At 37.0% G+C, this 23,280-nt stretch overlaps 3 protein-coding genes across 4 annotated transcripts in view; 1 reads left to right on the top strand and 2 right to left on the bottom strand.

Moving 5' to 3' along the window:
- Nucleotides 1-753, bottom strand: part of LOC110049883 (ubiquilin-1-like) — a 19,393-nt gene extending 18,640 nt beyond the window's left edge. For both annotated transcript variants that reach the window (XM_020755738.2, XM_020755730.2), the window contains exons 1-3: nucleotides 633-753; nucleotides 222-366; nucleotides 53-155 (exon numbers count right to left, since the gene is read on the bottom strand). In XM_020755738.2, coding sequence (XP_020611397.1) covers nucleotides 53-155; nucleotides 222-326 — 208 coding nt within the window. In that variant the 5' untranslated portion in view covers nucleotides 327-366; nucleotides 633-753. The remainder of the gene's footprint in view (nucleotides 1-52; nucleotides 156-221; nucleotides 367-632) is intronic.
- Nucleotides 375-6,554, top strand: LOC110063267 (COMM domain-containing protein 10-like). The gene is made up of 8 exons (XM_089296383.1): nucleotides 375-454; nucleotides 2,443-2,533; nucleotides 4,014-4,124; nucleotides 4,453-4,524; nucleotides 4,817-4,900; nucleotides 5,306-5,413; nucleotides 5,497-5,559; nucleotides 5,681-6,554. The coding sequence occupies exons 1-8, from the start codon at nucleotides 381-383 to the stop codon at nucleotides 5,717-5,719; spliced, it is 642 nt and encodes a 213-aa protein (XP_089152509.1). The 5' UTR covers nucleotides 375-380; the 3' UTR covers nucleotides 5,720-6,554.
- LOC110063285 (U3 small nucleolar RNA-associated protein 15 homolog) overlaps nucleotides 5,790-23,280 on the bottom strand; it is a 17,594-nt gene continuing 103 nt past the window's right edge. The window contains exons 1-14 of the mRNA XM_020770251.2: nucleotides 23,279-23,280; nucleotides 23,110-23,202; nucleotides 20,919-21,050; nucleotides 20,710-20,762; nucleotides 19,800-19,923; nucleotides 18,895-18,949; nucleotides 15,733-15,858; nucleotides 14,741-14,876; nucleotides 13,351-13,435; nucleotides 11,794-11,952; nucleotides 10,392-10,496; nucleotides 9,760-9,887; nucleotides 9,002-9,060; nucleotides 5,790-8,006 (exon numbers count right to left, since the gene is read on the bottom strand). The exon at nucleotides 23,279-23,280 is cut by the window's right edge and continues 103 nt beyond it. Of these exons, the coding sequence (XP_020625910.1) occupies nucleotides 7,834-8,006; nucleotides 9,002-9,060; nucleotides 9,760-9,887; nucleotides 10,392-10,496; nucleotides 11,794-11,952; nucleotides 13,351-13,435; nucleotides 14,741-14,876; nucleotides 15,733-15,858; nucleotides 18,895-18,949; nucleotides 19,800-19,923; nucleotides 20,710-20,762; nucleotides 20,919-21,050; nucleotides 23,110-23,202; nucleotides 23,279-23,280 (1,430 nt within the window). The 3' untranslated portion in view covers nucleotides 5,790-7,833. The remainder of the gene's footprint in view (nucleotides 8,007-9,001; nucleotides 9,061-9,759; nucleotides 9,888-10,391; nucleotides 10,497-11,793; nucleotides 11,953-13,350; nucleotides 13,436-14,740; nucleotides 14,877-15,732; nucleotides 15,859-18,894; nucleotides 18,950-19,799; nucleotides 19,924-20,709; nucleotides 20,763-20,918; nucleotides 21,051-23,109; nucleotides 23,203-23,278) is intronic.

Genomic DNA, 23,280 nt, shown 5'->3' on the forward strand with positions numbered 1-23,280 from the left:
ACCGCTAACTCAGAATTCATATTTGTCCAATGAAATACCGAATAAAACTTACAATAAGACTCCAGTGTGTCTCCATCTTTCAAAATTCGACCGGCGAATATCAAACACAACTGGGAAACCGGCGCCTTGAACTTTGCCGATACGAGTTCTTTGAACTGAAAATAAACGAATTGTTCCAGTAAAGACCATGTAGATTTTTCCTTATTAAAATAAAAGAATACCTCTAGTATCGTTGCAGTTGGTTCAGTTTCTATAGTCTCTTTGCTTTTTGAGGTTTTCACCACAACGTTTATTCTCGTATTCTCCTCTTCCCTATCGTCCGCCATGATGAACTTTGGGTTATACGTAATCTTGTTCCCAGATCACCTGCGGACGAAGCGATGGCTCAAATCAGAGAGGAAACTAGGCTTTTGAGGAAATCAAACATGGCGCTCATGTTTCAAGCGACTTCCAGGTACTCTAATACTGATCCACTGTAGATTTTTACCTTGTATCTGCTATTATCAGAGTGTGCGTGGAATGTTTCAAGACCTATGTCACACTGTTGTTAAGTTTCGCAACTTTTTGACTCAGCCCACGGCTGGGAAGTAAGAAAAATAAGTAAGCTAAAAATGCTACATGTAGCTACAAACCTCGTCTGTTTTGGGCTTGAAGATCGATGAAAAGCCGTCTATCAGTCGCTAAAAATCGATTTCCTAGTCAGAGTACTACTGAAGCTGACTGGAGCGCTTTTTAGGCTGACTGGTGTGCAATGTGACCAGTGACGTATTGAATTGACTCATGACTCATCATGGGACCTCATCAACAATGAAATGGCTAACCACATGTTAATCAAGTTCACTAAGGCTAGCCAGAGTGCTCTTTAGACTAAACAGAGTTCTAGTTAGGTTAACAGGAGTGCTATTTAGGTTAACCAGCAAGCAAGCCATGCGAGTTAACCAGGTGATATTCAGGCCAGTCAGACTATAATATTTAAGCTAATAAGAATGGCTCACAAGGTGGTATGCATGACTTGCTGGCCTACTCTTTGTGCAGACCCTATTAGCCTAGCCCTGCAGTGCAGGCATATTTTGGGTGCGCAAGTGCACATTTTCATATTAGGCGCCATCTTGTATTTGGTGCCTGTGGAGGGTTGGAGCAGGAGAAATTTGTCAAGGAGTAGGCGTGAGGTGGCCTCCCTCCCATCCCCCTCTGCCCCTTTACTGGTCAAGCATCCAATTACAATCCAAGATGGCAGCACTGAAAACCTGGTTTATCGAGCGTTTCGTTTGAAAATAACGCCCACACTGCGGCCTTTTATTGGCTGAAAGTGTATTGAACAAATTTGAGCTCACTTACAAACAAATTTTACATAAATACAGAAATGACTTGGGTACAACAATATGGGTCAGCTGTCAAATCATGACTAGTGACTCCTGTTCTGAAAACCTGGGTCCATCTATAGACTGCTGAAAATTGGCTATAGATCAAAATCTGAATCATCAAACATTTTCTTTACTCTGGGATGTAGGGGCTTCATCAACATTTTTCAGGAGGAGGACAACTGGCCTTCACAGGTGACAAAACTTTTTGAACTGAACCTTTTTATAAAGGACTTTCTTCTAGACAGTCAAACCAGGGGGGCAAACTCATCCTCACATGCCTGATGCCCAGTCCTTAATGAAACCCATGCTGGTTGTGTGGAATATCATTTTGGAGACTAGCTCCCAGAGTTAAGTCTATTAGAACATGGGAACTCATGCATTAAGTTAAACTTCCATTAGGGGTTTCATTAGGGGGGTTGGGGACAGGGAACAGTTCTGCCTGCCTGATTTGACCATCTCAAGGATATTTTTTATTAGTGAGAAGTTTATAGTTCAAAAAGTTTTGCCTTCCAGTGTAAAACCAATCTCTTCCCTGTTGTGAACCTCATTGAAAATACCAGTAACAAGGTACACAGGATTGTCACAAAGTTTAGAAGTAGGCAATGATATTGCTGAACTAGTCAACTGATTGTAGCATCTTTTCCTAAAGATGCAGAGAAATGCTCAGCAGAGTAGCTGTCTCAAACCATGAAGTAGATGGTGGTTTTCAGTGGCAGCCAGCTACTTTTGACAGCCCTTGTACTCCTCCAGTTTTGCAATAATGAAGGCTACTGTTAAGGAAACGAGCTATTCTTATAGTCAATTCAATTGATATTATGCATGCATACATTTGGGGTATGGAAGACCACTGCAGGGTATTTAGACCTCTTTGGTCAGATCTATCATGAGCTAACACCTGTTGGCAACCACATCTGTTGACATTTAAAAAAGTTGCCTATGAGAGGTTCAACTGTAGTTTCTTTGTTGGAAATTGCTTCAAAGGTGCTGTGAGAAGAGAAAATAATTTAATGTAACTTTGTAGCAGAACCTTGAAAGAGAACGTTTCATGTTAAGTATCATTACTTATTTTTTTGTACAGGTTAAAGAAAGCAGTTGAACTGATTAACAGCTTAGACACTGCCAAGTTTCCTCTGTTGCTTAGCAGGATTATACAAAAACTACATTTGAGGGTAAGTGCTGTTTTGGAAAGATTTGTGCCCATAAATCTAATATGTATATTGCAAAGTTGAAGGTTTTGATTCAAAACCCAGTTTGCAATGAATCCTTATTACTAGTAGTTGAATACAAAACTGAATTGAAAATCAAAACATATATTTGACACAACACTAAGCTACAACTTTTAGATTGGTTAGATATTTTCAATTTATTATCAACTACTTAATAACCGAGAGTGAGGTCGTTGCGGGAAAAACTCAAACTGACGCCTTGCCGTATTGACCAAGCGATAGCGAGGTCAATACGGTAGGCCGAGGTTTGAGATTTTCCTGTAACGACTGAACGGTCAAGGTTATTAAGTTGTTTATTATATGGCTCACGAATAAAGAAAAAAAATCATTCGAGCGGAAGTCATCAATTTACATCCGGTGATGTGCACGTTTACCAATTCATTCATTGTCTCAAACCCAGGGCAGAACTACCCAGTCAGTGCCCTTCACCACTGTATTACGTATTCCATTAAAAACACTTATTTCTTTACCGGAAAAGTGACCGTCACAGCCTCAAAAAGGTATTTTAGTATCGTGGTACCACAAGTTGATGGGGAAGTTTTTCCGACTTTTGTGGCGAAACGTCAATGCATATGGAAAAGACAGAAAGTGCTTCAAAATTGTCCAAACCAACGGTCTTTCGGTGAAAGAAAATACTAATGCTTCAGAATGCACTGCTCAAAATAAGCTTAACTCGATCTTCACATTCGCTTTCGACAACATATCTTCGCCTTCTTCATTCTGGGATTTATGGATGAACTTTTCAAGCCTTGTGAATGTCTGCAGTTATCAGAAACACTGCTACTGACAGAAACAGCGTGCGATTGTTTACATCTGATGATCCTGGAAGCTGATTTACACTTGCTTGTGTTAAAGCAAGGGAATCTATTTGATGAGAACTTTGACGGAGTTCAATACTTCGGTAATTGATGTGAGTAAGATGATAACTTATAAGTTTCTTCATGGTGTTCTGCTCAGGATGCATGACAGATCTGCTAATGGTGTTTTACACTTAGCGATTTTAGCTTTACTTAAGACTCGGCAAACTTTGATTGTTTTTCACTAGTGCCCGCCAAGGTTACCGGCTGGTAAGTCTATATAAATTTTATTAAGGAAGTATCTCTAAACTTTTAGCTACTTACATTCTCTTACTGATTTTAATCGGCTTTCATTGCTTCAATGCGCTTGAATTTTCAGAGTTGGGCTCTTCCTAATTTGCATAATCTGTAATCGGCCCGTGGGCATTACGGCTGCATAATGATCACTCAGATCTCGCTCTTAGCCAATCAGAGCGCGTGTTATATCGGCCACAAGCCAAAGCCATATAATAATAATTGAGTAATTAATTCCAATTGTTCAAAATGAGTAACAGTTAAAGCATTTTTTATTTGTCATTGTTGTTAGACACTAACAGTTTCTGATTAATTATAATAATCTTATGTAGGATGAGAGAGCATTTTCTGAGGATGAAGAGGAGAAGCTTCAAGGAGCTCTAGCACTAGAACCTGATGATCTTCACATTGTTTTAGAGACTTCAGCATTTATCCTTGAGCAGGTGACTGTATAGCCTGAATATTAGACCCGTGGATTTGAGATTTAGAGAACAGTATCCCTGGACAACTGCTGTTAAAAAAGTGAACAGTTTTGTTTTACAGTCTAACTAGTAGTTAGGCTCTGTTAATTACTTGGCTATTAATCATTTGGTTCAAAAACAAAATTACAGCTTTAATTAATACCATGTTCAAACCCGTACATAGCTCTACTATTTAAGCGATAGGAATTATTGAATATGTGATATATTTTTTTAAAATTTATTATTTGTTTTATTTTGTTGGTGTAGTAACTGAATACTATATATACATCATTTCTTTTATTTATTTTAGGCTGCTTATCACAATGCCAAGCCACAACTGCTTAAACAGCAGTTACAGAACATTGAATTACAAGATGAAAAGGTATTTGTTATCTTCTGTGGAGTTGTAAATTATAGCAAGTACAGTGTCTTTGAGTGATCTGGCTGATTAGCGGTTGAAAACGACTGATCCTTCATGATTATTTTTGAGTTTCTCACACCATCAATAAAGCATCAAGTTAAAACAATTAATTGTAACCTTTGAAGTTGTTTAATAGTTTTTCCATTCAAGTGGTCCCAAGTTCAAACAGTGCAAACCATCACTCAGAGAAATTTACCACGGCATAAGATGGCATTAGATAACACTCAGTCCAATTCTTATTATGTACTTTAAGGTTCAGGCCCTTGTAGATTTGTGGACTGCAAATGGAAAGTCTGTTGTAGAAAAGTTGAAACAAAGATGTCTTGCACCTAAACAGGTAAATGAACATTACTTTGACACCTGAGAAAACACACACAAATCACTTTATATGACAGCAACACTACAGAGACCTGGACACAGAGCAGGATAAGAGACCATATTCATATTCTGGGGATTGGACTGGAACTAGCTTACAACCGAGGCTAATGCAGGGAGTCTTTGAATGCAAATGAAATTAATTCCTTTGTAATGATGTTGCAACGCATGAGCCTCCATTGCAATCTGGTTCCAGTCCAACACCGAGAATACAAATACCGCCTATTAACAAATTATCAAGCACATTTCTCCATGGTGTACACACTCTTAACATATAATGTAATAGGAAATAAGTAGACTGCTAAATTTTCTTACAAAATTAATTTGACACAAGAAACTTGTTCATTGTTGCTTTTGTTTGAAATAGCTTCAAGCAGTAAACTGGAGGTTGAATCTGCAAATGGCTCAAAGCAATATGACGAAGATGAAACTACCTAATGTCATGTTTGATCTGAATCTGTCTTCTGGAAGCCAGGTCAGTTCATCAATTCAGTAGTTTGACTTGCATTCCTTTCATTTGTATTTCAGGTGAACTTTAAGGTGTTCCTTTCCTTGCAGGGTAATACAGAACAAGTTCACCTCGAATTTACTCATGACGAACTGTATGCTTTTTATAATCAAGTATGTGGGTTCTATTGATTATTAGTATTAGCCACGCGAATGTGTTGTTTCCTCAAAATCTTATCAGAGCCAGAGTGTCTCAATAAGTAACTCAGATTTTATTTATTGATTTTTTTTTCAGTTGGAGACCATTCAGAGTCAGCTTGATTCACTCAGTTAACCTCACGTGTTGTGAAAGCCAAGCAACTGACAATAATTCTAGGTTGACTGCAACTAATACTCTTCACCAATTAACATACACAACATTCAAGATTTTTATTAAAATTCAAATTCATTTTATGCAAGCTAAATGCAACACATAGACAAGAAAATGCAACCCCTAGCATAGCTTGCAAATATTTGCGAGAAGTATAGAATAGTGTTAGCCTAAGTCTTCTGGTACATTGTTCTGTTTACTGCAAGATGATTCCTTCTTCTAAGCAATAGTAAATGGCATGATGACCACACATTGCAATAACAATATTTTTTTGTTGATCTCCCGTTATGTGAAATTCTGTGCTCAAACTATTAGTCACACAGTTAATCATTACATACAAATGAGAAATTTATAACTACTAACAGTGTTTAGTAGACAGTTTACAGCCCTCTATTTTCTCGTATTTTTATTCAATTGTTGAATGCGTGGATAGAATTGTGAGAGAACTGGATGCCATCACAAAATGGAGACTTGACTGGATAGGGGGTAGGGACTAACCCCTACCTAGTGAAGTCCAGCCCTCACCCATGCATGCATCGCGCTCACTTCGCTCGCTTTTTCTTTTGCATGTGTAACTAGAGAGGTTGTGAAGAGTCTAAAATCTTGACTCTTAAATCTTCACGTTTCTTTGAGTGGTATATGTTGATCGTAAATAAGCCCCATAATAGATACATAAGGTAAGGAAAGATGGATGGATTGATAAATAAGGTCATGAACCACAGTTTTTGTACATTTTTAAAAAATAATAATAACTTTTATAAGAAGATTACTAGCAATAAAATAGCACAATAGGCTCGCCGAGACTTGTCTGCTCTTAACCAACATGTAGGCATGGTTCACACTAGCGAGAGAACAAGATAATGATGTAATCACTTACCGTAAATCCTTGAATTAGCACCCAGGGCACTTATTTCAAATTTAGGAGAACACGGGGGCGCTTATTCAAGGGGGGGGGGGGGGGCACTTAATCAAGGGGGGTGCTTGTTTAATTTTTCCCAAATCGTGGCCTGACATGATCATTTTTTCATACATCATCTGCGCATAAACAACAACATAAGCTGTTTATCGACATAAGAAGCATATCCTAAAGTTTAAATCGTGGCATCATCAGTACTAATTTTTTTTCCAGAGTTAACATGTTCACAAATTCAAACAGTGTAGAATCTAATACTACACAATGAAAACTATACATCCTTTGTTGTCTCATTACTCATCCATAAAATGGAGGGGGGGAGGGGGCGCTTATTTTAAATTTGGCCAACAGGAGGGGCGCTTATTCAAAAGGGGCGCTTATTCAAGGGGGGGGGGCACTAATTTGAGGATTTACAGTATGTCAGCAATGTGAACATCGACATGAAAACAAGGAAAAAATCAGGTTTTTTCCTTATGTTATGTTCATGTTGCTATGTTGCTATTAAGTCAGGATGTTCACTTTGCAAACATAACGACAAAACATCCTCCTTATGTCGTTATGGTTTTGTTGTTATGTGGCTAGTCTGAACTACAGTATGCTCTACTGGTCCATCAAGAATTAATACACTTACAATGCAGCCCACTAAGTGGAAGGTTTTACTCTACAAATTTAACCCATCCTAGGTGGCAAATCATCACCATTATCGATTTACTCCAAAATATTACACTAGAAACTTGCATAGTTTGTATCCTTCAGCATTATGGGTTGTTCAAATGACCAAGTTCAAGTAGTTCTATTGTAAACAAAACTGCTCTGTTCTTAAATGGCTCTTATAAACCACATATATTTGAAACTCAAGTCCACTTATTTCCCTTCTCCTCAATATTATTTTCACTTTGCTTCATTTGTTTTTCCTCTCTTCCAAGTCCTTGTTATTTTCCTGTAATCTGTGGCTTGCACTATTTTCAAGGCAAAAAATCCCTGTTCACCAACTGTTTCACTTGGTTTGATCATGGCTCAGACTTTGGGTTTTGGTGAATAAGACTTCCAGAGTAAAGTTTGCCAACTTGGGTCTTGATCTGGCACTTTTTGTCATTGACATTGACTGTGCAAAAAGCTGCAATCTTCCACAATAATACACACACCAGCCCATGGGTGTTATTCATTAGCCAGAACTTGGTGCTGTTGATGCCATTGTGGTAGCAAACAAAGTATCCAAACTACCAAGTAACTCAAATCCTTTCTGTTGAAAGTCTATCTCAGCACCAATCTTGTTGCGTAACTTGGTGAATAGCTGGTCAACTTTTTCAGACTGTCCAAATACAGGTCCATAGATATCTGAAAGAAACCGCATGCCTTTCAGAAGCTTGTCATATGTTCTAAGTTTGAGAAGACAGGATCCGTAGTTGTCCTCCCAGCCAGTTAATTGGTTGACTTCACATAAAATCTGTAATAACATTACCCTAGGCATATGTGAATTTCTCAGTAAAATTTTCCTGCAAAGTTCCTAGAGTAATGGCCCTCATTAGGTTTGGATTTAGCAGCCTTTTCCTGTTGCTGGTTACTACTTTTGGGGGTGGTTACAATTGTCCTGTAGCTAAAACATGTGGGCTGATTAGTCTGTCTTACGGTGCAATCAAATAAAAAAGTTGTATTTTCCACTGGCTGAGGAATGAAATAAGTGGAAAATGTTTTCTCACACACTGCTGGGGCCTGGTCCTGAGGTGTTGTTTTTTGAGTCACACGCTCAGTGTTGTTTGTCAGTTGCTTTTTTGCTGTCCCCCATTGCTGACGAATATTTCAGAGCCCCAGTTCCCACCCAACCCTTTGTTTGATTTAATAACATACACTCTGTTAGTTACATATTTAGTAAATTAACCTCTTCTGGTGCCTGGTATTTCGGCTGATAATGTCCGCAGCTGAGATATTGTTCAAAAAACGAATATTTCACCGAGAAGCGAAGCTTCAAGGGCAAATGTGAAATTTTGAGGACAATCTCTCAGCCAAGGAAATTAACAGCCAACATACCAGCGAGCCCTTACTTTCGGGAGGTCATTACTTTTGGGAGAAGGGGGTCACCACTTTCAGAACTTTATGATAGCCAGAGTTTCATTTTATCCACTAAATAAATATTAGATAACACCTACAGAAATTCAAGGGACTACATGGAATTTACAAATGAGTTGCAGCAGAAAAAATGAGGCAAATAAGAAATGCATCTGCTTGTCACACTGTCTCACTTAAACCGAGTCAGTACTACAGCAATAACTGCGATGTTGATCTTTTCCCATTGAAAATTTCTGAACATAGTTACAAGAACATAATTGACTTACCAAGGACTGTATTTGCCACATCAGTGAGTAGGACGGTATACCGGGGATTGCTGATGTATCTGCAGGAAGACAGTAGCTTGGTTAATCTAAAACCTCATTTATAATTATGAGTCTACTGCCCCAGAATATGTCACATGCATACACTTAACTCTATAAGTCATCTATAAGTCCTTCTGCATATAAGTACTCTTTATTGATGGAATGAAACATCCAAAGTTTATGTGTTTTATACCCTGATAAGGATCAACATTTCTCTTTCTCCCAAATTCCATAAAATATAAACTATGTGTTTCTATAACTTGACAGAAACATGATAATTGTGAAGAACAGCTCCCAAGAAAACCTGTTGGCCTCCTATCAGCCTTCTATCAGCCATCTGTCAGCTGACTGTCAACCGTTTGTCAGCAAACTCTTCGCCATTTGTCAGCCGCCTTTTGGTCAACTGCCGGCCGTCTTTCGGTCAACTGTCGGTCGGCTGTTGTCTGAGAGACGGCCAACAGGTTTTTGCCAAAGCACACCCAACAGTTGGCCGACAGTTGGCCAACAGTTGGCAATGTTTCGGTAAGTTTTCATTAACATGTTGGTAATTAAGTTGTTGACACTATGAAACACTTACCTTTATGTTGTTTCTCCATACTTCATCTTCACAATTACCATGTTATCTATTTCTTACATGTACATAATATTTTAGCAGTGTTATAGTAAGGTGGTGAACTGGTGTATGGTTTTAACAATTTGTAACTCCAAATAACTTGAACCTTATGAGGAACTCTAAAATGGGGACCAGGCCATCTTCATCCTTTCCAGCCAAAGCTCTCCTCAGGCCCCTTCTCCGAATCAACTCTTGAAGAAGACTGGCAAGGAGAGGAGCACGACCAAAGGCAGGCTAAAAAAATAATATTATAGTAATTCAAAAAATTATGACAAAATGACATTCCTTAGGTTAGGTCAGTCACACTTTCAGGCATTTGCTAAGGCCAAGTGTAACACTGATGAATCACAGTATACCATTAAGTAAAAGACGACAAGTTTTTAAGGCAGGGTGTCAATAAGGAATTCCAATGGGTCGGTTCCCACTGTTCCCAACAAATCATTATAAATTTTCTTTTACTTTGTAGGGTCATGTAGCTGACCTTGTCAGGTTTTTGACTTATGATCTCTCACTTGTCTGGAACACTGGATTACAAATTTTGTTTGAGAGTATGAAATAAGGCCTGTTTATTATTCATAGTGGAACAAAGTACAAATTATTTATCAGCTGTTTGCACTACTGAATCAGTAAATGGAATTTCTTGTCTAAATTTTTGTTGTAAAGCTCCTGGCATCAGATTGGTGGTTGCCTTCTCTAACATACGTAGCTATAGCAGGGTGTGACATTATAGAGACCAACCTTTCGTAGTACTGAATCAAGGGCCTTAGAATATTCAAACTTCTTTAATAACTGATCATGTTCCTTCAACTTGTGCTTCCTGGGTGCTGAGACAACAAAGTCATCCTGAAAAAAGACAAAATATTGCATAACTGCAGTTTGACAATGATCATGTGTAGATCAAGTAATATTATTTTAGGGAACTGTTTGTCACATATTTAATTTTGCCTAGTCATGCAAGCATGTACAATGTTTGCATCCGAAATACATTTAATTTATTACTAAGCACACAAAACTGAATTGGTACATAAAGTAAAGAGACTTCTCAGTACATTTGTTTGATAACTATACATGTGCATATTATATATAGTACCTCCTGATCACCATGCAAATGCGTTCACGATTCAACTAATAGTTCTATCCTGACCAATGATTATATTCTCATTAGGGTGTCTGGAAAACCCAAATAGCGAATAGTCCCGAATAGTGCGAATAGTCTCGAATAGTGCAAATAGTGGCGAACAGTCGCGAAAAGTGACAAATAGTTGTCAATAGTCACCACTTTAGATCTAATATCCTGCATTAATTAATTATCCAAATAAGCAACAGAATTTCAGTGAATTTATTACCTTTTCTTCTCCAGACACAGGCTAGGGCTGTCTATCACCAACATTAAGAAAACAGAAAACACAAGGATAACCTGATAAAGATGTATTTACGCTTTTGCAGCGGTTAAAACAGAAGAAATTACGTTTAGAAACACCTTTTGTCCTGATAAGTGTCTGCTTTTTAGCGGGAAAATCCCATCCTACATTGCTGTGAGGTTGACTGCGAGATACTGGGTACCCTATTTGCTACGATTTGCCACTATTTGAGACTGTTCGCCACAATTCGCACAATTTGAGATTATTCACACTATTCGTACTATTTGCTATTCCAGTTTATATGCTGTTCGCTACTCGTGACTATTCGCTATTCGCTATTCGGGTTTTCCAGACACCCATTCTCATTATCCTTATTGCATTTCTGTTTAATTATAATGTCAATAACACAAGGAGAAATTGCAAAAACACTCACAGGTAAGCAATACCTTAAGTATAGACTGAAGCCAAATTTTTTAACTCAACGAAATGGGGATTGAATGTTCAAACCAGAATTATTCCAATATTATATCTTCCAGAAAATAATCTGTCTGCCTAGCCATCTTTTTTGATAATTTCATCACTAGGATAAAGAATCATTGATACGATGTACTGAAATATAGTTGCTTTTACAATCTGTTAGTTTTGTAGTCTGGCTTGAACAGCCACAGATCAGCCATGAAGGCATTCTTCTTATTGAGTGGCGATGTAATTTGTAGTCTTGATGTAGTGTAATGTGTCTTTATTAATTACAGTTAAACAAACAAATGTAGACAATATACCTCCTGTGGCTTGAAATTTTTGCCACGCACAAAGTAACGATATGTTCCAGCAGTAAGCTTCTTAGTTGTTGGAACCTGGTCTTCAGCTGTTTGTTTCAATCGATACTTAATGGAGAGGAATCCATTTGTCATACCAGTCACAACATGTGTATCATCAGGCTGTCATCATAATCAAACATAACATTTACACAATTAGAACAATTGCCATAGGTTTATCACAACATCTTGCCAAGAACAAAGGACTCTGAGGGCCTAGAAAGTGAGTTTACAAAAAGAGAAACTATTAAGTTGTTGATAACACCAAAAATGTCAAAATGTCAGCCAGTGTGTGAAGTTTATTGACAACAGTGTCAAACATTATTAGTACATGTACTGTGGAAACCTAAACGTTTTCCTTTTCAAATGGAACACTAGTTACTATACAATAGTCGTGTAGTTGTGGATAACAAACAGTTTTTCCTAGTCTCGTGGCCAGGGGTTTCATTGCCATAACATGCCCTCTGACACAAGTAATGAGAAAGCAAGTATTAGTTACATTACCACAACACTTGAGCCACAAGTAATTAATTCAGTTAACATAAAAATTTAGCTTTCAGTAACTTAAATTGCCCTCTCCGTGACAGCATTAGAATATCTGATCTTAATTAGCCTAGTTTTTTCCATTTTTGTTTTGGTAGTTTTAGACAATATTTATCAAATACTCAAGACAGTGCTTAATATCACATATTTTCAAACACCTCAAAGTGTGTCAAAAATAATCTGAGCTTTGCAACTCTTTTCTCCATCTTTGGAAATGTGCAAAACATAGTCTCTAATAAGCAATTAGATTATGAGCTAGAGATTTCTATTGTGTGATAGTTGACAAATCGAGAGTGAATACTCTGAGCTATACAACTCATTTTCTTCATCTTTGGAAACATGCAAAATATAGTCTCTAATAAGCAATTAGATTATGAGCCTGAGATTTCTATCGTGTGATAGTTGACGAGGGCACATCTCAGACATCATAGATTTTAACATGCCTGCAGTATTAACGCAATAGTAGCAAGAGTCATTTTTAGACAGGTCCACATCAGTTTATTTTGGTACCATAGTTTAACCTACATATCAGTTATAAAGCCCGAGTCAACTATCACACAAAGAAATGGAGAGCAAATAATCTTATTATTTTAGTATGAATCTACCAGTCATTCAAAACTTCATCTAAATCCCCTTCACAGACTCTTTGAAAAAGTCAAGAAGCGGTCATCATTTTGTTAACAAGCGCACATTACTACGCTACTCACTATCTATCACAGAATAGATAGTGAGCAGTGTAGCCAATCAGAGAGCAGTATTCGTGATAGAATGCTAGTAGATTTATACTAAGGTTTGATATATTATGTCTAGTAATTGACAACCCCTGTTCTACAAAATCTATGAAGGCCATGAGAAAGAAATCTGAATCTGAATACATTCTATTCTACATGAACAAATTTTTAAAGAAAGATTAAATATGAACAATGATACAAAGTTTAGTAAATGTCAAAAATTATTGCACAACTGAAAAAAACTTACTGAGACTGCAAGACTAAGAATGGGTGAAGGATAATCCATGTTGTGAACGATTGTATAATCTCGGACATCATAGATTTTAACGTGCCTGCAGTATTAACGCAATAATAGCAAGAGTCTTTTTTAGACAGGTCCACATCAGCTTATTTTGGTACCATAGTTTAACCTACATATCATTTATAAAGCTTGTATCTTTGTAATCTGTACATATGTACATATATATGTACAGTCACAGTTATATGCAAAACTTAAACAGTTGCCTGAAAGCTTGAAAAAAATTCAGGCTGGAACAAGATTCAAACCAGTGACCTCTGTGATATCAGTGCTCTACCAATTAAACTGTCAAGACAACTAGGGGCTAGTCTTGTTCAGAGTAAGCAAGTGAAGCAAATGAATATATGATCATCTCAGATTTGTACGCAACTTAAGTAGTTGTGAAAATAAAAGCAACAAATTAAGTTGCGTACATAACTCTGATGATCTCTCATGTCTTCCTCCTACAGTTGAAATATATGGTATTTCATATGTTCACCCACATGTACCATCAGGAGGTAGTTATTGAATCGTAATAAATAAAAAAACAAACAAACAAATATATAAATAAGTAAATAAATAAATATAAAGGATTAGAATTGCAACCATTGTAGATCAAACTGCAATTTACAATCAGGGGGGGGGGGGGGGAAGGAGCAACACATTACATCTCCTGTCGTGAATATTTTTTTCAGCTCAATACCCAAAAAGGTACAGCAGAAGTTCCCACTGTGGACCTTTTGAGGCTGAACACCCTAAAAAGCACCCGTCATTTTTATATGGGAGTACCCTGAAAATATAAGGCACCTTGATTTAACTGCTTGCTTTACAAAATTTGACAAGTGAACAGTTTGCAACAGAGATTTAATCTCTGTTGACCAAGAAATTCTTATAAGATTATGCTAAAGGACAGTGCAAAACTATGCTATTGTCTGTCCACTCAAGAGTTGAAGAAGCAAGATAGCATCCAGGACATTAACATTGTGTGTTAGTAAAATTCTACTTAGTCTAGTACTGTATACTAAATTGCAAATACCACTACAACTGACTGCATTGGCTGCGCTATTGTACACTATCAGCCGTCAAAGTACAGCGGCTGGATGTTGTGTACAAATAGCACCATTTTCTCTTTTTTGCCTGGTTGTTTTGCCACCTTGGTTTGATCATGCATTAATCTTGCATAAATGTAAAGAAACTAGCTTTTCTATAGTATAAACTATTTGACTGTACAATAGCTAAATTAGACAATCTTTATACAATTTGATGATTATTCTAGCTACTGTTTAAATCTCACTGCCCCTGCCCCCACCTTTCCTATGCACAAACATACTTCATATCACTGAAAAAATACCAAAAATACCTGTCAAGTGACCCAGATAAAAGATGCTGGTGTTCTCCATCAAAGCAAATAGATGTTATTGTTTTTTGATGGTTTGAAAACCCTGCTAGCAGTCTGCCACCTCCTAATATGTCCCAGACTTTGATTATGTTACTTCCTAAAGGAAACATTGCAAGAGAAAATCAGAATGTACATACCAGAAGAGTAACAGCCAACATATGTTGGTTATTCAAAGTGGCCACTATAGATATTAATTATAGTAAATCAGACAAGATTTATACTTTTCATTTCACTATATTTAAGTACAATACATTTTACTAATAAAATTAAATTAATTTCATTATACATTAGCAAGGATCAGTTAAAATATGGAAGCCATCTTAGGCTGTGTTTCCACTTAGTGCCTGAGCACTGGAGCCTTGGCACTGGCATAAGATAGTGTTGTGTTCACACTAGTGCTCAGCAAGAATCGTACTCAGGCACCGTGCTTAGGCAATGTGAACATAGCCTTAAGTCCCCAAAAGAAGTCCCCCAAAGTAGCCATAAACAAAGACTAATACAATCTGAAAGAAACAGGAGTCATTACTTTTGGAATTTATCAATAAAAACTATATATTAATATATCTTAATTGACCACTCCCCCAATGAGGTTTTTCAGGGCCAATGGAAACAAATGATCAAACAAATACAATGTAAATAAACATAACTTGGTTAAAAATACCAAACTGGCAGGAGGTGGACCAGTTGGTTATTTACAAGCGTGACTGAGGGGTTGAACTTGGGACTACTGAGAACAGCACCAGCTGGTGGTCAGAGCAGGACTTGAACCCATGGCCTCCAGATTTCAAGATCAGCCCTCTAACCACTCGGCCACTCTGCTCCTTATCACTGACATTTCTATTCATATTTCCTTTCTTTGTGTGTTTAGTTTCCCATCACATCAAAGTATTCAATACATTATAAATTAAAGCAGAATTTTTTGAAGAATCGCATCTGGTCGTCAACTTACTTACCTGCGGAGATACAAATTCCACCTGTCGGAAAGATCTGCACACATTCCACTGGGTGTCCATGGTCCATGGATAAAACACTCCCTTGCCTACGTTTGTCCCAGACCTTTAGACAATGGTCATAGGAACCTGCAACAAAGCATGAATGAGATAACACATATAACTGCAACTTTCTCATAGACCAAACTTGATTTACCAGCACCTACCTTGAAATAAGCACCTTTTCCACTACTGTAAGTACCACCAGGCCTCCACCAAAAACAAGTTTTTTTTTTTTTTTTTTTTGCATAAGCGGCCCTATACATATCTAATCTATTTTATGTTATTTTCTTTTACATATATTTGTTCACATACAGAATAACATACAAAATAACCGTAGAGGAAAAAAGCTACAAAATTCCTTACATTAAAATACCTAAAACAGGTTTAACAACAAACGATAAAACTAGTGGTAAAAATACATAAATAAAAAGAAAGAAAAAAAAAAGGCGACTCCTCTGCCCGGTTTTTAGTTTTTTTAAATATTATTATCCAATAACTACGTACTTGATATAGTAATTTTATTAACAACAATTACTAATAATCAACAATTAATCATAGATACAATTAAGAAATAAGCAGTGCAGAAAGATTTCCGAGATAAGTAATTTAAATTAAAAATGTTGGTGGTATGTCTAACTCTCAATTGCACTTTGGCCTTGGTGCGCTTGCAGAAAGTAGATAGATGGCTTTTATGGTACCATGATGTTGAGAAGTGGAAGTAAAGGATTCCATTTCTTAGAAACTGCATCGAGGTTGTTGGACTCTATGCAAAACTGCGATTTTAGGGACACAAGAAAAGTTGTTAAAATCGGGATCTTCTTGTTGACCCTGCAGCTCCATATATAATATCTTGCCAGAAGAAAGCAGAAATTTAGTTGAAGTGAAAACTTACAGGTGTCCGGTCTCAGACCCAGATATATGGCGGTGTGTTTTGAATAGTCTATTGTCATAAGATTGACCTGCTCAAGTTTTTCAGTCAAATTTTCCCAAAAGGTGGCTACCATTGTACAGTTCCAGAAGAGGTGGATCAGGTTTTCAGAATGGTTGGTACAAAAGGAGCAGTTCGGGTCCTGCTTTATATCAATTTTTGTTAAGAAAAGGTTCGTTGGTAAAATACGATGAAGGAATCTGAATTGAAAGTTTACGAGTTTTGTGCTTTTTGTGCACCTAGCTGCCAGACAATAGGCGCTAGTCCAGTCAGCAGAACATCTTTCATCAGATTTAATGCTGTCATTCCATTTCTCTTGGCTTTTAAAAGGAATGGTGCTTTTGAAAGAGAGGAGCTTCTGGTATACAACTCTGTTCGCTTTATCGTTCTTAATAAAAGTCTCGCAGAAGGTATTGGGAGTGTCTGTGCTACTTGGTTCTTTACCAAGAAAGTTAGTGTTATAATGGTGCCGAAGGGCAGAAATAAGGCCGAAATACTTAATGGGTTGTATTCGTATATTGTAAGTGCTGATAACATCTGCAAGGGGGAGAAAACTGCACGAGTCAGTCATTAACTGGGCTACCTTAGTGATTCCATGCAGGAAAAGATGTTTGTAGAAGACCGGTCTGTTTTCGATCCTAATTTATTTAGCAAATTATGCCATATGTGTTGTTCAAGAAATTGCTGCTTGGTTTCGACTTTATCATCAAAGTTAACCTCTGACCATATTTCTAAAATTTCTTGTAGAAAAGGGTCTTGGACCGATATCAACTTTGAAGTGTCAAGCTTGTTTAAATTACATGTAAAGACTAGTTTGCTGCCATATTTCCTAAGTTCAAGTTCAAAAAAATCTTTCCATTTTCCACGGTTAGAATCGTCAAGGTATTTTTTAATCCAAGCAGTCTTGAGCGATTTGGTAAACGAGGCAATGTCAACCATTTTTAACCCTCCATTTTTATAGTCGTTTATCATGACACTTCGCTTAATCTTATCGCCCTTATTGTCCCAAAGAAAGCTGTAGAAAAGATTGTTTATTTCTTTGACAGTTTTATGATTTGTTGCCAGCGGAGCTAAAATATACGTAAGTTGAGATGCTGCTAAGCTATTAATAACTTGGATTTTGCCGTGTAATGTTAGCCGGCGATATTTCCAATTGCTTAAGATGTTTTTAATTTTGTCCGCTTTTTCTCTATAGTTTATATTTAATGTGATATTGGGATCGGCAGAAAGCCAGACACCAAGGACCTTTACTTTGTTTTCTGGCCATTTAAAGTTCTTCTCGGGAAAAAGTTTTTCCTTATTTCCCACCATTGATCCAATCCATAGAGCTTCGGTCTTTTTACTGTTGAGTCTGAGGCCAGACATACTGCCGAAAGTTTCGATCGTCTGAAGTGTGGCGGATAATGACTCGCTAGTGCCGTTAAGAATGAAGGTTGTGTCATCTGCATACTGGCTAATTTTAATTTCTGAGTTGTTTACAGACATTCCTTTAATGTTCTTGTTCGATCTGGCTGCTTTAGCTAAGATTTCAGCAGATAATATAAATAGGTATGGTGAAAGAGGGCAACCTTGCTTAACACCTCTTTGTAGTTGAAAAAAAACAACTCACCCAGCCACTGTTTAGGACACAGCTTTCGATGTTCTTGTAAAATGTTTGAAACCAGCTTATCAAAGAAGAGCCAAATCCAAAATACTGGAGCGTGCGCTCAATGAAGGACCATTCTAGCGAGTCAAATGCCTTTTCAAAATCTATAAAAAGCAATAGCCCTGGGATGTTTTTATGAGAAGCATAGTTCATAATGCTATCTATCAATCTAATGTTTTCTCCAATAAATCATCCTTTTAGGAAACCGGTCTGGTCATTATTGATAGGTTTTGGGATTACAGATTTTAATCGGTTTTCTTTTTTATGTTATGCTCTTGAAAGCATGTTATATTTTTTTTGGCCCTATTGATCAACAGTGAAAAAGTCAAGTTCATTCTGATATGACCCATCACGATAATAAAAGAGTTACCCATATCCTTGAATGCAAATTATGTGACCAAATACAGAAAGAGGCCTTTCTTTCTTGGAATTTTGGCAGTCAACTTTGGACAGGGCACTGGTAACAAGAGTGCACCACTCTCTCGCACATATAAAGTTACAACTCATAGTAAGTACTATTGACAAATAAAGGATAAAAAGGTGGGAGTACCTGTTATGAAGATGTCTTTATTGGTTTGGCTAACAACACCACACCGTACATAATCCTACAGAGAAAATCAATTTAATATTAAGAACATGTAATATAATCTAATGTAACTTTTCTTCCTCTTTTACAAGACTTAGTATTAAAAACCAATATTTAGCATGCCATGTGTAATATTATGCCTAATAGTTCCCTGCAGTGGCATACCAGGCGAGTTTGGTCGAGCCATGGTTCATATTTTGGTGAGACATTGTCAAATAAATAAAATAAAATTACAATACTGAGAGAGGAAGCCACATCAGCCTTAGCTGGTTTTCATACAGATCCCCTATCCTGGTCAAATTGGAAATTGGAGAAGTTAGTTTTTGTAGAGGGAGAAAACTGGAGAACCCGGAGAAGCAACTCTCAGAGCAAGGTGAGGACCAACAACAAACTCAACCCACACATGACACCAGGCCGGAATATTGCACCTGGGCCAAAATAACCATGGCGAGACCAAAAAGCCTGATATGCTGCCAAAGCGTACCAAAAGGGGCATGATTAGGTATTTACTGCATCCAAATTCGGCCAAGTGACCATGATATCATAGTCATAATTATCAGCTCAGTGACTTGACATTCCAGGATATCAGGGCAGTAGACACGGTTTCTGATTGACTAATTGTGAATATGGGACTGGTATGGTAAAGACTAGGTATTATGCTGTTAATAACATGAGCATATTCTGTATTACTGGTTTGGATTGTGCAGCACTGACCATGGTATAAAAAGATGACATGCCCCAAGAAAAGAGATTTTTCTTACTGGAGTATGGCAAAGGAAAACTATTTTTTGCTTCCACAGAATAGAAGAGCCTCACAGTGTGGAAGATGATCAACAGGTGTTCCTGGAATTTCTAGTTGGCAACTTTACCTGATGTTCGTTGAATGTGATGAGATTTTGACCTGTTGCTATGTCCCAACACATGACAGAGTTGTCATCTGATCCAGACATGGCATGCAAGTTATCCAACAAAAACTTGGTAACCTGAACAGAGCTGTGGATCACAATAGAGAAAGCTACAGTGAGCAACTCGGGTTCTTACGGTGGCTAACAACAGTCTCCAACTCTTTCCCCCACTTACACTTTGATGGATCATTAGTTTTACCCCTTTTTTTCCGATGATCGTAAATTATGTAAGTTACTGCATTAACTTTTTTGTATGGAGCTGTATGATGCATGACATTGAATGGAAAATTGAGTTTTTGCTAGACTGCCATATCAATGCATATATTAATGTTCAGACCAACATAATCAGATTGTACTTGATTAGTATATTGTTATATAAAATCTTGATACAGATTGGACTAGGGTTGCGTTACACTTTGTGAACACAATAAATAGTAATTGTATCTATAATAAAATTCTCGATTCTGATTGGTTCTCCGTGCACCTATTTGTCATATGACAACTTTTGTAACTGGATAACTGTAACTGGACACCTTCACCATCTGCACATCAAGAACATAGAGCGGCCCACAGGGGACATGCTGCAATTTTAAATAATTTCCCACAAACATACAATAATAATGATAATAATAATAATAATAATAATAATAATAATAATAACATTACATGAGGACGATAATAATAATAATAATAATAATAATAATAATAAAGATACTGGCTACAATTGCTTTAAATGTGCTGCAAATATAAACAGTTTGTGCTGCAAAAATAAAAAAGTTGCTGTCACAGGCTGTCACAGTACTCAATCTAAATTGCTGTGAAATATTCATTACATGCAATGTTTAAACTTGATCTTTGTTTATTTATTGCTCACCCAGTGTGTTGCCTAAATTCTCTTAAAACAGAGCGTGTGTTGACATCAAAAAGCTGTAAAACAAAAAGGGGCAACAAAGAAGGTTTACAGCTACTGTACACACAAGTTTACAAGAGCTTCTCACTAGTTTAGATTTCAAACAGTTTTTAAGACCAATCACAGTTCTATGTTATCAAAAGGAATCTTAAAAGTATCTATTTGATACATACCTGTACTGAGCCATTCTCTATTCCTGCAATTAGTAACTGTCCATCATTCCTAAAACTGCCACAGTGAACTTTGTTCTTAAACTTTGAAAATGACTTTTTCACTTGGTGTGTATTGGAACTGTAAATCTGGATCTGAAACAGATTGAAACATTTCTACTTTAAGACCTGTACATGCCTTTCAGAAATATCCATTCTAATAGACATCCATCTTATATACCAGCTAACTTTTTTTGAGTCCAAAAAAAAAAGTCTTTTGCACACCAGATTCAATAAAACAAACTAAATATCATTAGAAAGCTTAACAAAGGAAATGGTTTGAACTCAGAAGTATCAGTAGTTTGTATGGTGTGATTGTCCAGGTGAGGGTAGTTCTGAAAAGAAGTGTTGTTGGTGACTGACATTTCGACAACCTGAGTGGAAGTCATCTTCAGACTCAAGTGAATAGTGTTTGTCAGTTGATGGCGTTATAAGTCTGGTCCATTGAAACTGATTGGTCTGTTTAGCTGTGATGGTATTGGCTGCATTTTGTGATGGTATTGACTACATCTTGGGCCGATATTGATTTTTATTTTTTGCAGTATTGAGCTATTTTTTGGCGGACTGGCTTGTTTTGACATGAAAAGCATCATTGCACAATTGTTTTTGTTGATTTGTGTTTTGTTTTCGAGAAATATCGTCTGCAAAAAACTCAGTTTTCCAAGGGTATCTTTTGGAGATCTTTTGTTGAACGAAAAACAAAAGAAACCTTTTGTTTTGCTATGCGATGAAGTCACCGAAGCATGGCATTTACCGCTAGTTTTATTATTCGTATAATTACACTACTCTCTTATTGTTGTTTCATTACCGCAAGCAAATAAGGCACTGAACAGGTCGGATTCGAGTTTGTTTTGTTGTGATACCGGTTCGATACGAAGTTGGCCGATTTTTTTTTCCAGTCTATCTTTCTAGTTCTTTCAAAAATAAAAACATCTATTTAAAAAAAACCATGCTGTCGAAGTTGCCAAAAGTAACCGCCTAAGTTCATGTCGTGTCGAAATCTACCCTCGAAGGATTCGCTCCAAAAGATGCCACTCGGAAAAACTGAGTGTTTTTGCATATGTTATTTCCTGAAAATCAAGCGCAAATCAACAAAAACAATTACGCAACGATGCTTTTCATGTCAAACAAGTCAGTCTGCCAAAAATTAGCTCGATCCTGCAAAAAATAAAAATCGGCCCAAAATGCTATATATGCCCTTTTTGCACAAAAGCCTTTAATTAGACCAGTTCAAGCTAAAGAAGGAATACAGTTCAAGACATGTAAAAATGTTACCACAGAAGTACAAATGGAAGAGTAACACTATCCATCTCCTCCCCCCAAAAAATAAAACATAAAAATGCAGTAATGTTGTCCCCATCTTGTTTAGGTTGTAAGGAGTTGATAGCTAAACAAGCCGAAAGAAAACAGGATTTTTTAAAGAAATACCATTATGTAGACGTACAATTTACACCACAAGTATGGTGTATTTGAGAACTTAAAGCAGCTTCCTTTAGTAGTGATTAATAAGGAAAAGGTTTCTGGAGGGTGAAAGTTCCTCGCTTCCATACAAAACCTTAAAATTTTTAAATCTCAACCTTGTATGGCATTGGTCTGAAAACTGGTGTTTTGACTTTTTAAAACATGCTCTTTCCAGTTCTGAAATTCTTGTAGCTGTAGCTAAACATTTAGAAATTAATGGTCATGTGACCAATTGATGCAAAGGACCTGTTAGTAACTGAACCTCAAGTCATTAAGATAATAATCATGCTGGTAGCTTCAAATCCAGTTTGAGATCACTCAAAAAGTTTCTCTAGATCTGAATGGTATTTCACTCAGTCTAGTTACTTCATACAAACATTTACTCCATTCTTCTAAGTTTTCATCCCTTCATTCAAGCCTATCATCTTGAAATTTACTTTCAAACCCATCAAGTCAGGACGTGGCTTATGAAAGATGATCCATACAGCTGACGCAGCCAAAAAATATGACCTTAAAATTACCAGCTCTGAGTATGAGACAGGCCTCAGCCGCTAACGGCCTGGGCCCGTCTAATTATAAGCTTGTGTGCTTACATCAGTGCGTACTCTTTTACGCATATTCATTAAATGACAATAACTTCTTACTTATTGCTCTACTGAAAGTATCAAACTGAAGAAAACGGAGGAACACTTACACGGGATGAACTAGTAGCGACAAAATCATGTGGCTTGTTACGACAGAAATCCACGTGGCTAACAGCACCATATTCTTTGACAACAATCGGAAACTGCAAAAAAAAACAACGATAAAACAATGTTTTCTATTTTAATCAGTACTTACAAACAAAGAAATTCTCTTCTTACGC

The sequence above is a fragment of the Orbicella faveolata genome, unplaced genomic scaffold, assembly GCF_042242905.1.
Source record: "Orbicella faveolata isolate gen_17 unplaced genomic scaffold, um_ofav_v1 contig_26, whole genome shotgun sequence".
Taxonomy (NCBI): Eukaryota; Metazoa; Cnidaria; class Anthozoa; order Scleractinia; family Merulinidae; genus Orbicella; species Orbicella faveolata.

What these genes read in the sequence shown, in the direction of transcription:
- LOC110063267 (XM_089296383.1), top strand. Translation starts at nt 381, where the DNA reads ATGGCTCAAATCAGAGAGGAAACTAGGCTTTTGAGGAAATCAAACATG. An exon ending in ATGTTTCAAGCGACTTCCAG is followed by an intron (nt 455 to 2,442) that starts GTACTCTAATAC and finishes TTTTTTGTACAG; the next exon opens with GTTAAAGAAAGCAGTTGAAC. An exon ending in CAGCATTTATCCTTGAGCAG is followed by an intron (nt 4,125 to 4,452) that starts GTGACTGTATAG and finishes TATTTATTTTAG; the next exon opens with GCTGCTTATCACAATGCCAA.